The sequence below is a fragment of the Eulemur rufifrons genome, chromosome 9, assembly GCF_041146395.1.
Source record: "Eulemur rufifrons isolate Redbay chromosome 9, OSU_ERuf_1, whole genome shotgun sequence".
Classification (NCBI taxonomy): Eukaryota; Metazoa; Chordata; class Mammalia; order Primates; family Lemuridae; genus Eulemur; species Eulemur rufifrons.
In genome coordinates, this window is record NC_090991.1 from 14,282,150 (window position 1) to 14,298,211 (window position 16,062).

The 16,062-nt window shown below is 54.5% G+C and overlaps 1 protein-coding gene across 1 annotated transcript; it reads left to right on the forward strand.

Moving 5' to 3' along the window:
• Window positions 1-608: 608 nt before the first annotated feature.
• On the forward strand, window positions 609-8,538 carry CCDC92B (coiled-coil domain containing 92B). Its single transcript, XM_069483479.1, has 3 exons — window positions 609-753; window positions 4,555-4,602; window positions 7,949-8,538. The coding sequence occupies exons 1-3, from the start codon at window positions 624-626 to the stop codon at window positions 8,536-8,538; spliced, it is 768 nt and encodes a 255-aa protein (XP_069339580.1). The 5' UTR covers window positions 609-623.
• Window positions 8,539-16,062: the final 7,524 nt, after the last annotated feature.

Consider the following 16,062-nt stretch of genomic DNA (forward strand, 5'->3'; position numbering starts at 1 on the left):
GAACGTGCATCAGATCTTCCTCCTCTGTGACTTGCAGGAGCCCAAAGCCCTGGGGCGAAGTTGAGACGGAGAAGCAGGGTTGGACTGGGAGGGCTGTGCTCACAGCAGTCCTGCTGCCCTGGAGCTGCCAGACTTGTGGGATGTCAGAGCTGGAAGAGACTTAGGGGTCACTTACTCCTGAGCTCTCTCATTTTACCCATGAGAAAACGAAGAGCCCAGAGAGGGAGAGGGCTCACCCCAAGTCACATAGCCAGTGAAGGAGGCAGGCTGGAGCCCGAGTCAGCCTGACTTGGCTGCTCTGTGTGTTTTCCTCCCTAAGAAGCAGAAGAGACTAAAGTTACATGGGAGCAGGAGAATGGGGCATTTCCCTCTGGGCCTCTGGTTCTTCATCTGTTAAATGGGAATAATTAATTATACTTTCCTGCCAATATATCCACTGTTCGTGAAACTCGAGTGAGTAAATACAGGGGACACGACAGCAGCAGAATCATCTACCTGGTGGCAAGAGGACCCCAGAGTGGAGAAGACGATGAGGGACCTGAGGGTGGGGCAGTGCAGATGGGCTCCAAAGACGTGGGTTCACCTTGTCATCCTCCCCAGGTGGGGCCCAGTCCTGGGTTGCCATGGATACCGTGTCCCTGGAGCATCAGATTCAGAGCGTGCAACGCCACATCAGCTTCCTGAAAAAGGAGCAGATGGCCCTGCTGCGAGACCTGCACCTGGAAATCCTGAGGCTGCAGAAACGCTGCTCAGGTGAGGCCAGGAGGGATGCAGGGTGGGGGCGGGGTGGGGAAGGGTCACTGTTATCATCACAGTCGCTATCTACGATGTAGTGCCCACCGTGAGCCGATGTGCACCTCACACCAATCCTGCCTCCTCCTTTTCTGGATGAGGAAACCGAGACTTGGGGAGGGGAGATAAAAGTTTTGGGACAAAGTGCTCCGGTTAGGTGGCAGGGGGAAGCCTGAGAATTCCTGGGGATTCCTGTCCTCAAGTCACTGTTCCTGGAGCACCTCCCAGCCCTGAAGTAGCTGTCAGTCTAGTTGGGGAGACACACATACCAACAGATAACATCAAGATATAGCAGAAGATAAAGCAGGACCTCATGGTCAGGATGGTGTCCAGCTTGAGGGGCTGGTGACGGAGGAAGAGACTCAGCCTCTTGAAGACCCAGTAATGTGCAAACACACTGAGATGTAACAGGGGAAGGGAGTGAAGAAGGCATCCCAAATGAAGGCAACAGCAAAAGGCCAGGAGGTAGGAAACCAAAAGCTCATAAAAAGTTCTATTTAACTGGATAAAGCTGTGCTTAAAGGAGACTGGTGAGAAATCATTGGCGCCAGAGCGTAGAAGACCTTGACAAATACCAAGATAGCAAAGGAGTTTGGCCTGTCCCCCTGGGTAGTGGGGAGCCACTGAAGGTTTTTGAGCAGCAGAGTGCTGCACAATCGGCATTAAGAAACCCAGTCTGCAGTTGCATGGAAGCTGAATTGGTGGGAGAGGGAGGCAGGGAGACTAGTGGCAGAGCCGATGAATGGTCCGGGGGAGAGGTGGAGAGGGATGGAAAGGGGAGGAACAGGGAGACACAGGCTGAAGGAAAGGACTTATTGGCCACTGATTGGATTTGTGAGCAGAGCAGAAGGAGGCCCCAAAGATGCAGTGAAATCCTCGTCTCTGCTCTTGGACCTGGGGCCTCGGCTGTCTGGGCCTCTCAGAGGCTTGGCTCTGGCCCAGGTGCTCACTGAGGCCGAGTCTCCAAGTGCAGGCTTTACAGCCAGTGGCTCATAGACTCAGCTGGGAGGGCCCAACTTCTTCATTGTACAAGTGGGTAAACTGAGGCCCAGAGAGAATCACACAATGTGTTGGTGGCAGAGTCAGGATCAGAACCTAGAGCTCTACAATGTACACTATTTAGGTGATGGGTAAATTAAAAGCCTAGACTTCTCCAGCATGCAAAAACAAAAACAAACCAGAGCTGCAGACTCCCAGTCCTTCCTGCCTCTGCAGCTTTCTGCTCATCCTCCCCAAGACGCTCAGACCACTACCTCCCTTCCAGCCCTGCTCATGGGAGGCTCCCCACTGCCCAGAGGGAAGCTCTGAGGCCCAGAGGGTTTGAGTGACCCACCTGGCTTCTCACGTTGTGGCACGGACAGCCAGGAGTGCTGACTCTCAGCCACCATGGCCTCCTGCCGTTCCATACACAGGTTCCACTGCCACATTCCAAGGCCAGGCTCGCCTCAGTCTCCCCCAAAGACCACATGGCAGCAGAGGCCAGCCCAGGGGACGGGGATGGCCCACACAGACTCACCCGTGCCAGATGCCACTTTTTCGCTGCAATAACAGTAAAGGAAAATGGAGAACTCTGAGGACCTGTGGTCCCTCCACTCAGGACACAGGCCAGATCCCAAAAAAGTGTAACTGGCAGGAGCAGAGGGCCCTTGGCCTACACTGCCCTTCTCAGATGGGTGTGGGCCTGCAGCCTCTTGGTTATCGATTAAGGAGGTAAAAATAACTCTGGGCTGGGCTGGAGCAGCCACTCTTGGGGCTGAGATGGCCGAATAAGGCCCTCTCTCCAAGGGGGAGGTGGCAGGAGGAGAAGGGAGAGGAACAAACGAGGAGATAAGAAGGCAATTAGGGAGGGACCCAGGGGCTGGGAGGAGGGTGGGCAAAGAGGTAGAAGCCCAGTGGACAGGCTGCCTGGGGCGGCTGAAAATGGGTGAGGACTCAGAATGAAGGGTTCCAGAGGTGGGTGGGTGTGTCCTGGGGTGGCGGGACATGCAAGAACTACTCCCATGTCTTCAGCACCAACGCAGCCCTGGGCCGAGCCCTCTGTTCATTTTCTCTCACTTAACCCTGGCAACAGCCTCTTGTAAGGGAGGTGCTATTTTGTTCCCATTTTCCAGATGAGAAAACCGAGGCTCAGAAAGGTACTGTTACTGCCCCAAGGTCACACGGTGTGTCTGACCTCTCAGCATGCTCATGTAGACCATGGGGACTCTGGGACTCTGGCCAGAAGATGGGCAGGGAGATTTTCCGGATGGGGGAATGGAGCCCAGCAGGGATTCTGTCTCCCCTGCCCCCAAATCCGGTAGTTAAGGGCTGAAGAGAAACCAGCGAGTTAGTGGCAGAGCCAAGGTCTCCCCACTCCCGAGTCTCTGAACCTTGTCCAGGGTCCCTTGGGCTACATCACAAGGCCTTGAAGGAGGCCCACGTTGGTCCCAGGAATCCCTGGTGGGTGGAGGCAAGAGAGTCCTCCCGGGGGCCCCAGTAAAGAGGTTCAGGCTCCTGTCACAGCAGAAGGCCCAGGCATCCTGGGCTCTCTGTCTCCTAGTAACAGTTGGCCTCCCCAGAGAAGGCACCTCTCGAAAAGCCTCTAGAAGAGCCCAGTGAGGGCAGTGAGAAGGAGCAGGCAGAGGGGCCACAAGGCTCTGTAGGCACTGCGGGGTGGTAGCCCAGAGATGTGCTACCTTCCCCAACCCTAGGTTCACACCCTCTCCCTTTGGGCATCAGACTTTGTCCCCACAGGTACACACAGGTGTTCCTGAGTAGGTCTCTTCCATCGCAGGCAGCTGTGGCTTCTGGCTCCCTTCTGCCCAGTTCCCAGTTCTTGAGCTCTGGTGGAGTTGGGGGAATGGGATGGGGCTGAAAAAATCATCAATTTCAGCTGGGCTGAGATGGGGCATTTGGGGCACTTAGGAATAGGGACCAAGAGGACAGGCAGGCAGAGGGGTGATGGCTGGGCCGCCAGCACCCAGGAGGAAGCTGCTCCTGCTCCAGTGGCCTTGGGCAGCTCCTTGGCTGCCCTGCCCCACCCACTCAGTATCAATCCGAGCCCCGCTGCAGGGTTCCCATCACTAGGTGGCGCTGTCCTCCCTGAACCCCACCAGCCATTTGCTGCCATGGGGAATATGGCAGAACTGGGGCTTGGGAAGGGGCCATGCTGATGTTCTGATATAACATAGGCACAGCAGTACAGGCTGTTAAAATAGTGAAACGAATGTGTCCAGATTGGTAAGTAGCCGCTGCCCTGAGCCCACGTCCAGTGCCCCCAGTGCCCCACGTCCAATGCCCCAAGCAGCTCTGGACATTCCAGCCCTGCTCAGCAAGGGTCCTCCAGAACTGCTCTGATTGGTTGGCATATCACCCCTAGGAAGGGGCAAATGCCCAGCCCCGAAACAAGACAGGCTCCTCAGTCCCACAGGGGTTGAACCTCAAACCCAGGCCCAAAGCTCATTCTGGAAAGATCTCTGAGCTTAGAATCAAGCCAGTCAGACCCAGGCTGTGCCTTGGGCACGTCTCTTCATCTCTTCCCTTTACTGGGCTGCAGTAAAACAGGTATGGGGGGTGGTTTAGACAGTTTCTAAGGAGCCTTATTGAGCCAGGTGCAGTTGCACGTGCCTGAAGGCTCAGCTACTCAGAAGGCTGAGGTGGAAGGATCCGTTGAGCCCAGGAGTTCAAGCCCATCCTGGGCAACAGAGCAAAACCTTGTCTCTAAAAAAAGGATCCTTATTGCCCCACATACAAAAAACTGCCTTTTCCTTTCTCTTCCTTCAGAACTGACCCATGACCTGGAGATGAAAGAGGCCCAATCTCACCAGCAAGGTAAGAGAAGTGACTGCCAGTGGGGAAGTGCCATGAGGCCCAACAGGTAGAGTTTTCCTGAACCCCTAATAGCACACAAGCCTTCTCTGTCCCCAGCCTAGACTTGGAGACAGCCACACCTTGGCTTGGTGAGTAGAACACAGGATGTCAGCCCTACTTGCCCACTCAGCAGGATCACCTTGTGCAGTGAACAGCCTGTACCCACACGTAGTACCCTGTAACCATGCCTGTCCAAGGTGGGGAAGGGAAAGCAGAAAGGAGATAGCTATGTGTTTTACTTTCACCTGGCCCACTTAATTCCTTGCTGTGACCCACCTCCCCAGTCCTTCCCATCCTTGCACAAGGATCACACGGTCAGTGTCCACACCCTTTAGTGTCAAGGGTGAGTGTCAAGATGCAACACGATGGCAGAATGGAGTCCTTGACTTCAAGAAACTTTGTCTAGGCCAGGCACAGTGGCTCCTGCCTGTAATCCTAGCACTCTGGGAGGCGGAGGCGGGCAGATTGTTTGAGCTCAGGAGTTCAAGACCAGCCTGAGCAAGAGTGAGACCCCGTCTCTACTAAAAATAGAAAGAAATTATATGGACAGCTAAAAATATATATAGAAAAATTAGCTGGGCATGGTGGTGCATGCCTGTAGTCCCAGCTACTCAGGAGGCTGAGGCAGGAGGATTACTTGAGCCCAGAAGTTTGAGGTTGCTGTGAGCTAGGCTGACGCCATGGCACTGTAGCCCGGGCAACAGAGTGAGACTCTGTCTCAAAAAAAGAAGAAAGAAAGATAAAGAAACTTTGTCTAGGCCGGGCGCGGTGGCTCACGCCTGCAATCCTAGCACTCTGGGAGGCCGAGGCGGGTGGATCGCTCGAGATCAGGAGTTCGAGACCAGCCTGAGCAAGAGTGAGACCCCATCTCTACTAAAAATAGAAAGAAATTATATGGACAACTAAAATATATATATACAAAAAACTAGCCGGGCATGGTGGTGCATACCTGTAGTCCCAGCTACTCGGGAGGCTGAGGCAGGAGGATCGCTTAAGCCCAGGAGTTTGAGGTTGCTGTGAGCTAGGCTGATGCCACGGCACTCACTCTAGCCCGGGCAACAGAGTGAGACTCTGTCTCAAAAAAAAAAAAAAAAAAAAAGAAACTTTGTCTAGATGAGGAGAAAAGAGACACACACATATCAGCAAATCCTGCATTTGACAAAAAGATGAGGATGTTGCTGTTGTAGCAATTCCACTAAAATATTTGTTTACAGTATATTACTTCACTGATAAAATGGGGGGATAGGGAAAAGTTGTTCAATGGTTATAGACTTTTAGTTTTGCAAGATGTAAAAGTTCTAGAGATCTGTTGCACACCAACATGAATATACTTAACAATACTGAACTGTACGCTTAAAAATGGTTATGATTGGCTGGTCGTGGTGGCTCATGCCTGTAATCTGAGCACTTTGAGAGGCCAAGGCGGGAGGATCACTTGAGGCCAGGAGTTCAAGACTAGCCTGAGCAACAGTGAGACCAGTCTCTACAAAAAAATAGTCCCAGCTACTCGAGAGGCTGAGGCAGGAGGATCACTTGAGCTCAGGAGTTTGAGTTTGCAGTGAGCTATGATGATGCCACTGCACTCTACCCCGGGCAACAGAGTGAGACCCTGTCTCAAAAAAAAAAAAGTTACAATGGCAAATTTTGTTATGTGTTTTTTACCACAATTAAGATTTTTTAAAATGGTGGGGAGGATTGCATTGTTGAGAGCTTAATCACCAGCTTATAGGATCTCTGAGAACTGGAACTGGATGTTACCCATTGCCTCTGAAGTGCAGGGCACGTTACCTAACGTGGAGGGATTCAGTAACTGCTTAATTAAAAATGAATCACAAAAATAATCTTTCTTGGCCAGAAGAGTTCTTAAGAATGGACTCCCTCCATATTGGTGTGTTGCTCATAGCTGGAGAGCTACATGACCAAGAGTTGGGGATAGGGAAGGCTGGAAGTTTAAGCTAAAATGTTAGGAGCCCTACACGTTGCTTTGTGTATTCGTGCATGCAGATCAGCTAGGGATCATCTAAACAATTACGGACTTGGACTAATTCTGCCCACTTGTTTATATGGCAACCACGAGCAACCTCTTGGTGCCTGAGTGCTTGGAGAAAGGCAGCATACATCCCAAATACCAGATAAGGACAGTTCTGTGACAACAGCAGCTTTCACCCCACCTACTGTACTTCCTCTGAAAGGGCCTTTGGGGTCATCTGAGCTCAAGTCACTTCCCCAATGTCCTGGTTTTTATATTCTCTCTCAATGGGCTTGAGAACTCTTTTTCCTCCTATCACTTGGTGATGTTTATGTCCCTTCCAGGGTCACCTTTTGCCACTTTCAGCTACCTATATCACATGTGCCACACCCCAGGATATGGTCCTGCTGAGATGGAGCTTAGGATCCATGAGGCAGGGGTCCCCGCCTCTGGCTGTACCTTAGAATCACCTGGGAAGATTGAAGCAATGCTAGTTCCCAGGTCCCACCCCAAAGATTCTGATTCTAATTCAGTTGGTAGGGTCCAGGAAACAGGATTTTTTAAAGCTCTCCGTGTATATCCAACGTGTATCCAGGGTTGAAACCTGCTCAGTAGCAAAGGCGGACAATAACAAATAAAAAATTACAAAATGTGATAAATGTTCTATGAAAGAAACGAGGACATTGACTCCCCCTTCCTGTGCACACTCCCAACTCTCTCAGTCCCTTGCGCTTGGCATGGCTCCCTGCCACAGGCTTCTACACAAGCTGTTCCCTCTGTCTGAAGCGTCCTTCTCTCCCCTCCTCCTCCCTACTTAACTCCTACTTATCCTTCAGATCCTAGCCCAGGTGTCTGTCTCTTCTGCTGGGAAGCTTTCCATTCTCTGGTTACAGTCATAGCATTGATTTACTTCTTCCCGGCACATGTCACAGTTGCAATCTCACATTTATTTGTGATTATTTACTATCCCTCTCCCACTGCGCTTTAAGCTCCATGAGGACCGTTTTATTATCCACCATATCCCCAATGCCTAACACAGTGCATAGTCAGGGCTCAGCAAATTGTGGAATGAACAAACGGTCAGGGAAGGGTTTGCATTTAAGCTGAACCCTGAAGAACTAGAGAGGCCAAGCGGAGGGTAGGATAGGTGCCAGGGCCCAGCGGAAGAACGAGGAAGGCCACCGCAGCCGATGCGTGGGCGGTGACGTGGAGCGCGGTGGATCGTGTCGGTGGTGGGCTGGGAAGGAGCAGGGCTTTGCTATGTGGCCCGCCGAGCTGTGCAGGTTCTGTTCTAAGCCAGGCGGACCATCACCTCGCGCCTCTGTGTCCCCTTTCTAGAGGCGGCGTCCCGGGAGCTGGAGAGCAAGTGCCGCGCGCTGGAGTCGCAGCTGGCGGCGCGGGCCTCGGCCAACGCCGAGCTGCGGCGGGAGGTGGCGCAGCGCGAGGCGCTGGTGTCGGCGCTGCGCTGCAGCCTGCGCACCGAGGAGCGCCGCTTCCTGGAGGAGCTGCGTCGCCGCAGCCACCGCGCCACGGTGCTGGGCACCGAGCTGCAGAAGCACACGGAGGCGGCAGCCTACCTCTCCTACCAGCTGCACGCGGCGCGCCAGAGACTGCAGGCCCCGCGCCCGGGCCCCGGTGCCGCCGCCGAGCCCCGACCCCGCCGGCGCGCACAGCGAGCCCGCCGCCCGCCCGCCGAGGCTGCCGCCAAGGGCCCCGGCCGGGACTGGGCCGCCTGGGACCGCGCGGCCGGCGCCCTGGACGACGCCGACCCCATGCCCGACCCCGCGCTCTTCCTCTACGCCCGGAGGCCCCCGCGGCCCTGCGGCCGCATCCCGCGCCAGCCGCCTCCCCAGGACCCCCCGGACCAAGCCGGCCCGCAGCCCGCGACCTGCCGGAGCCCGCCCGCCGCGCCCGGGGACCCGGAGTAGGCGCGGGGGTGGCGGGGGTCGTGCGGGGAAGGCTGGCTGGGGCCCAGCTTCGGCCCCGCAGGCAGGTCCCGGGGGGCCGAGGGCAAACGCCCCTCCTCCGGGGAGAAGACCGAAGCGGCCCCAGCTCCCCAACCCGCCCCAGCCGCCCTCGCCTTTTTTATTTCCCAACGTTTCCAAGCTTCGAGCTCTCCCCTCCCGCGAGGGAGCGCCTCTGCGGGGCCGAGCGATTGCACCTGTCTTGTGGAGAGGACTCGCATTACCGATCCTTATCTAGTCCCCACCCTGCCACTGGGAGGGGAGAGGGCAGGGGTCACGCCCTGCCCTGGGAAAGCTGACAATCCTTAGGGGGTTGGGGGGAGGCTGGGCTGGCCTAGGAAACGAACGCAGAGTGGCACTTGGCACCCCTAGGCCTTCCAGCCGCCCTCCCGACCTCCCCCAGCCCCGCGCGGACAGCCTTCCCGGCGAGCCTTCTTCCTCCAAGGAGAGGCTCAGGCTAGGGATGGTCCGTTTACTCAGAAGCCGTGTCCCCCACCCCTACCCCACTAATAGGTCCTTGCAGGTGAGCACCGAACACTTTAGAAGACGCGTCCTCCCAGAGCCTCTGGTGGGGAAAGTGCGGCCTGACGGAAGTTTAACTTATGGAAGATAGACTCCATAGACCCTTAGAGAAGATTCCGGAAGGGGTTTGGTGGCAGAACCTGGTCTAGAGCGGTCTCCAGCTGAGTTCTGCCACCCTAGGTGTGCGGGAGACTGGGAGCTGCACTGGGGAAGCAGGTGGAGCAGAGAGGAGCTGCGGGGTCAGGCTTGTGGAAGGGCAGAAACTGCCTTTCCCTCAGGAGGTGGCCGGGAGCCAGGAGGCTGCCCCAGGAGTTTTCCTGAGGCTGTTTATTGGTGCTAATTTTGCCCAGCTCCCTAATGGGCTGGCTGCACCCAGAGGTGGGAGAAAGGAGGGCCCGGCTTCTTGGAAGTGGCAGCTATTGACAGAGGTTTGGGTTTGCTGGGGGTTAAGGTGGGCACATAGGTTAGTCCCCAGCCTGACCCCCATCTAGGGATGTCCCTGAGCATGTCAGAACCTGGCAGAGGTGGGGTTCTCGTGCCCTGTCCAGGTTGGGGAGTAGTGAAATGGAGAGTGGGACACCCCACCTCCTAAGTCCCTTTGTCCCCAGCCCCCTTCCCACAACAGGGAAGAGGTGCAGTTTCAGTCCAGCTCCCTACTCCCACCCAAGCCCAGCCTAGAAAGAAACACAACCCCTAGAGCCACCCTGCCATCCCTCCTGTGTTGGTCCTGCATCGAGTCCTAAGTGCCTGTGAGGTCTTCTAGGGGCTGCCAGGGAGGAGGGGCTGGGGGCAGGGAGAGGGCTTTACCTCACTCACAGCCACCCCATCCCTGGCAGGTCCTTCCCTGGCTGAGGCCACACATTCTGTGTGTCACCCAGGGGTCTGGGAGGTGAGCAGAGTCAAGCTCTAGGGGTGACAAGCTCTCCTCCCATCACGGCCCCAACGAAGAAGAGGTGGAAATCCCCAATCATGTCCTCTTTCGCGCCCCCCCCCCCCCCGTTGGGGGAAGTAGAAATTGGCAAGACGTGGAACCCAGTGAACACACTCCCCGCCCAATCAATCATGCAGCCCCTCCCAGCTGACCCCACTCGGGACTGCTGAGACCACTGAGCAATAACCAGGCCTGGTCTGGGGTGTTGAGCTCCTGGGATCCAGATGGCTAAGGTGGGGGCACCCTTGGGACAGACAGTGCTCCCCAGTCTAACTTGGGCCACGATGGTGGCCTGGGGTCCTTGCTCTGCCTGCCCTTGCCTCTAACCCCCACCTGTCTCTGTGGTTGTGCCTGTGCCATCTCTGTCCCTCCCCAGAGTGTGCGTGACTCACTGTACCCCTATTCTGTCACCCTACCTTTCAGAACCTATCTGTGTGGGTTGGGGAGGCCTCACTCCTCTCTCTTGGAGGTGCCCAGAGGACTGTGAGAAGGAGGGAAAAAGTCTCTTTCCAGAGGAGCCCCCACAGACCCTCATCTCTCACAACCACACTTTTGGAGTGAACAGGGTGACTGTTACGTTGATTCTTCTGCAGAGGTGGTGAAGTACTTTATCTGCCCACCCACCCACTGAAAGCCATAGCTCCGTCCGCCTGGCCGCCCCCCAGCTCTATAGCAATAGCCCCTCTTCCCCTTCCCTCCTAGGTACCCAGGGTGTCCAGCTGGGGGTCCCCCCACACCCCAGCCCAGGGATCCTCTGGCGGCCTGCCTGCTTCCTAATTCCTGTCCCTCTTCCAGCAATCAGAGATAATGACACTTAATTGTTCGTGGGGTGCTTGGAGATCCCCCAGATGAAAGTTCTGAGTGCTGGGGCGGCTGACTCACTGAGTCGCAGCCAGGGTGTTGGGGGTGCCTGGGAAAGGAAATAAGGCCACCTGGGGGAGGGGCCAAGGCAGATACAGGGTTCCAGTTTTCACAGAAATTCCCCTTCCCCCACCCTCGCCTGGAAATAATTAATCCCCCACCTTCCTGCCCTGAGTTTGGAACAGAACCCTTGGGGCAGCATGATGGGATTTGGGAGCTGGAGTCGGTGGCCTGCCCTTGGCCTCAGGGGCCCAAAACTCCTCAGCCTCAGGGCCTGAGACAGGCCTCACCCTCCCTGGGCCTGGCTTGAGGGGCCAAAGGAAAGCCTCCCACCCCCAGCCCCTGGAATGTCTGGGTGACTAAGAAGGGAAAGGTTTGTTTTTTGCTCCCGTCTTCTCTGCTGCACGAATCCTCCTGGGAGAGGGGGAGTGTGGACAGGGACACTCAGGGTCCCTAGGGGGAGCTCCCGCCACACCTCAAGTGTGGGCAGATCCAGGAAGCAGAGCTGCAGGTGTGGACCCCTCTCTGTCCTAGACGCCAGCCAGGAACCATGGGCAATGCAGTGGGAGGCTCTGTACCCCTGCCCCCCATGTCCCACCCACAGTGACCTGCAGACCAGGGCCAAAACGGGGTAGCCCTTCCCCCATACAAGCAGCAGGATAGAGTCCTCCCTGGTGGAGAGGAAGGAGGCCGAGAGAGGGTGGAGTGGCATCTCCTCAGTGGGGAAACCCAGGATCTGAGCACCTTCTCCCGGACCTGCCGACCTCGAATGGGGGGATGCAAGGGGAGGGGGGCCTCAAACCACCTGGCAAGAGCCCGGTGAGCAGGGCGGAGGGATCCTGCTCCAAAATCTCTGTTGGCTGTGCTTTTTAATCCAATGCTTTTCAGAGTGTATTCACTCACCCACTGAAATAGAGCCCTGTGCTTTAGGGGTGACTGTCATATGCCTTATTCTTAATAAAATCTCTGAAAAACATGCGAGTCAGATCTCTTCCCATGGGCACTCCACCCCACCGCACCTCTGTTCCCGCAGGTATGGGGAGAGGATGTCAAGGAGATAGGAGAGTGAGACTGGGAGCTGGGACTCTGGGGTCCCGTCAGTAGATATTCCTCAGACCAGGCACAAGGTGCTCATCTGAGGTGTCCTGGTGCTCAGCCTAGCCCTGGCCCTTCATGCCACCCCAATCCAAGTGAACGAAGAAATCTTAGATCGGAGGCCCCTGACTAGGGTTGAGAAGGGAAGATCGGAAGAGCCCTGTGTCTGGAATTGCCCATTGTTCTGGCCCAGAAGGAATCGGGGGGTTCTGTCAACTTGTTTCCACTCCCATCTGGTCCAGCTGCATTCTTGGAGACGAGCCCTCTTCTTATCTTCCACTAATGAAGGTGGGTTATCCTGGGACTGCAGCGCCGGGAGCTTAGCACAACCAGTGTCCACAAGAACTTGAGCTGGTATGTTTTCAACATAGGTCTATGTTGTGGATGACTCTGGGAGAAAGGGGCAGCAGGTCTGTGCTCGAAGGATGCAGGGCACATATTGGTTTTGCCTGCAACCCTTCTGATAACAGGACCCATCTCTTCCTTTTGGGGAACTGCTCCCCACCCATCTCAATCCATGTGTTGGGAGGCCTGACCCCACCCATGTAACCCAGGCAAAGGAGGTCACACTGCTTGGGTTGAGGATGGGCACATGACTCAGTCTGAGCCAGTGAGAGTCTATCGTAGGCCTTTTCCTGGAACCATTCATTCAACCTCCCATGTTAGGTGCCTGTTTCGTTCAGCAGTGAACAAAACAGGACTATTGAGAAGGACAAATTCTTGGGTGGCTAAAATGGCAGAATATCAGCTTGGAGATCTGGCAGGTCATTGCCACCATAAGGCGTAAGGGTGCCTGAACATGAAGCTACCACAAAAGAAGCAGAACCAGAAGAGATGGAGACAATTCCAGAGAATTAGGTCACCTGGATCCAGCTATGCCTGAAGCCCACCTACCCCTCCCCTTTTCTGTTACATGGATCAATAAATACCCTCCCCTTCCTACACGTAGGTTTTTAAGTAGTCAATATTAATTTGTGCCTTTTTTCCTACTTTTTATTTTGAACTCAAGTTTCTTGCTCCAGCCTCTGGGACTCAGGTTTTGGCCCAGGATGGGCCATGACTAGGGCCTGTAGCAGGCCAGAAGTATGCTCCAGGCCTCTACTTGTTCCTAGCCTTTTATCTCCTGAGGCAGCTTGAGGACTGAAGGCCCAGCCCTGGATAAACATCTGTCTAAGACTCTTGAGTCCCATGTACAATTTGAGAAAAGGTAGGTTGGGTGTGGTGGTTCATGCCTGTAATTCTAGCACTTTGGGAGGCCGAGGTGGGAGGATTGCTTGAGCCCAGGAGTTCAAGGTTGCAGTGAGCTATGATGACACCACTGCACCTTAGCTCAGGCAACAGAGGGAGACCCTGTCTCAAAAAAAAAAAAAAGAGAAAGATGAGATTGACCTTAAGGTCAGACCCCTAGGGATGCTTGACTGCACCCAGCCCTGAGTCACAGTTGGGGGTGGGGGGAGATGTGGAATGTCAGCATCAGATAACTCTGAGATCATCTATGCAAACTTCTCGTTTTACACATGGGGAGACTGAGGCCTGGGGCATCTTGCTGGCTGTCATCCCTTCTTTCCTGACACTTCTGCCCACACAGGTTTGGGGTTGAGGGTGGTGGAGCATTTCCTATCTATGGGTTCCAGAGTCAGACCAGGGAAGTAGGGGGCTCCTTCCTGCAGTTCCAGGGTCTTGGGTTCCTGCCCCACCTCTCCAGCCCCCTGGGGAACTCTAAAAAGGAGGGAGGAGTAGGAATGCCCAGCTGAGTGGGTGTATTCATCATAACAATAATTAGGGAGGTGGGAGGCTTTAAGCAGGCTAATTATGCAGGCTAGGTCTCTAGAGAAACTTCCCTTCCTACTTACTTAGTATCTTTACACAGGGACTCTAAAGACGGGGAAACTGAGGTGCTCAGGAGTGCCATGCAGGCAACACTGGGGGTGGGCGCTGTGCAACAGGAGCCTTCTAGGGAAAGGATCCACTGAAAGGAAGGTGCAAATTCTAACGCTGCTGGGACCAGACTGGGCCCATGGACAGACTGGTCACCAGCCCTGGTGCTGAGCAGTAGGCACTCAGACACTGACCATGAGGAGGACAGGGAGAGGTGCCTCTGCTGGGCATGCTGTGTGGGCACAGGCTGGTGGTCTCAGCCAGGCATTATGGAAATGGTCTGAAGTTCTGGATACAAAGGTTGAAGCATATGGCACACAAAGGGAATATCTGCAGGGAGAGCTCAGATATTATCAACAATGGTGAGGGTCAAATGTGCTCCCCTCTAGCGTCCTGTGGAGCCCTCAGAAGGACAGCTTGGCTCCTGACACCTGGACTATCCACTCAATCAACACGTGCATTAAGCACCGACCAGCCACCAGGCTCCGGGAAGATGCTAGGGATACCCAGGTCAATAAGATATGGTATGTGCCTTCTAGTCCCCTGGCTCAGCGACTGGACTCCTCACCCAAGACCCAAACATCCCAGTTTGGGCAAGACAGTCTCAGTTTATACCTGTTGTCTCAGTTTCATTATTAATAGTGTCCACTTTCACTCTCAAAAGTGTCCTGGTTTGGATGATAAACTACATGGTCACCTTAACCACAGCCAATGTTATAGGCAGTGGTGGAAATAGTTGGTGAAAGTGGGAGTAGCTCCTGTTAAGACTATGATGAAAAGAGCTTGGTGCAGGTAGCGGGAAAGCAAGAATCGGTCTGCTCAGTACGTGATCGGAGGTCAGACCACCAGACTATGAAGAAGGTGGTCAGAGGATGATGCTAAAAAATTTTTATGTGTCTGTTTCTCCAGCCACAGGCTTGCTGCCCTCCCCACCCACCCCCTACCCCCACGTTAAAACTGAGCCCAGGAGTTAGAGGCTGCAGTGAGCTATGATTGAACCGCTGCACTCAGCCTGGGCGACAGAACGAGACCTCATCTCTTTTTTGTTTTTCGAGAAAGTCTCACTCTGTTGACCCAGGTAGAGTGCAGTGGCATCATCAGACCTCACTGCAACCTCAAATTCCTGGGCTCAAGGGATCCTCCTGCCTCAGCCTCCCAACTAGTTGGGACTACAGGCCCATGCCACAATGCCCGGCTAATTTTTCTATTTTTAGTAGAGACAGGGTCTTGCTCTTGCTCAGGCTGGTCTCGAACTCCTGAGCTCAAGGGATCCTCCCACCTCAGCCTCCCAGAATGCTAGGATTATAGGTGTGAGCCACCTCGCCTGGCTGAGACCATGTCTCATAAATAAATAAATAAACCTTCTGATCTTTCAAAACTCAGTTTAGAGCAGCCTCTTCCCAGAAGCCCTCCCTAACTGCCTCCACTCAACCCTCAGAACCTTGTTTAAGGCCCTTTTTTTGCAGTCATCGTCATGAAGTTGCTGTGCGCATCTCACTTCGTCCACCAGATTGAAACCTCCAGGCAGGGACTAGGCCTGGTTCATCTCTGATCTTCCTGCAGCACTGAGCTCTTGCAATCTATGCTTGAAAGACTGAGTGAATCACAGCTGAGTGAGTGTTTTACACTTTGTGAAGTGCTTTGATGACCACGATCTCCTCCCAACAGCTAGGTGAGGCTAAAGAGATGAGTATTTTTAACTGACACAGGAAACACCTGAGATTCAGCGGGGTGAAAATCAAGTGATTCGCTCAAGGTCACAGGAAGACACAAGGTAGAGGTCGAAGATTTCCAGTCCAATTCAGTGTTAGGTTCGTGTGTCACGCTGCCTGCCTGCTTTCCACCTACATCCAGTATTCAGGTCTTGTTCTTACCTCCAGCCTTCCTGTGCAAGAGTTGTAACTCATCTCCCTCCAGTCCAGCTCAGTCTCCTTTACCCACACTACACAGCAGCTGGGGGGTCATTCTGAGAGATGAATCTTATCACTTCTCGCCTCCCTTCCTCCTGCTTAAATGCTGATAGTCCTTCACTGGCTCTCCTCACCACCTGCACTCCAGGACAAGGTCTACTTTCCTTTGCTAGTTACACAAGGCCCTAGGGTAGGGTAGGGTCCTCCTAGCCCACCTCTGAAGCTTCAGCTTCCCAATTCCCATTTGATCCTGGCAAATGTCAGGAATCTGCCTTAAATACTTTCAAGGGC

Coding starts and splice junctions, on each gene's coding strand:
- CCDC92B (XM_069483479.1), top strand. CDS start 624: ATGGATACCGTGTCCCTGGAGCATCAGATTCAGAGCGTGCAACGCCAC. Junction 754..4,554: donor GCTGCAGAAACGCTGCTCAG/GTGAGGCCAGGA, acceptor CTCTTCCTTCAG/AACTGACCCATGACCTGGAG. Junction 4,603..7,948: donor GGCCCAATCTCACCAGCAAG/GTAAGAGAAGTG, acceptor TCCCCTTTCTAG/AGGCGGCGTCCCGGGAGCTG.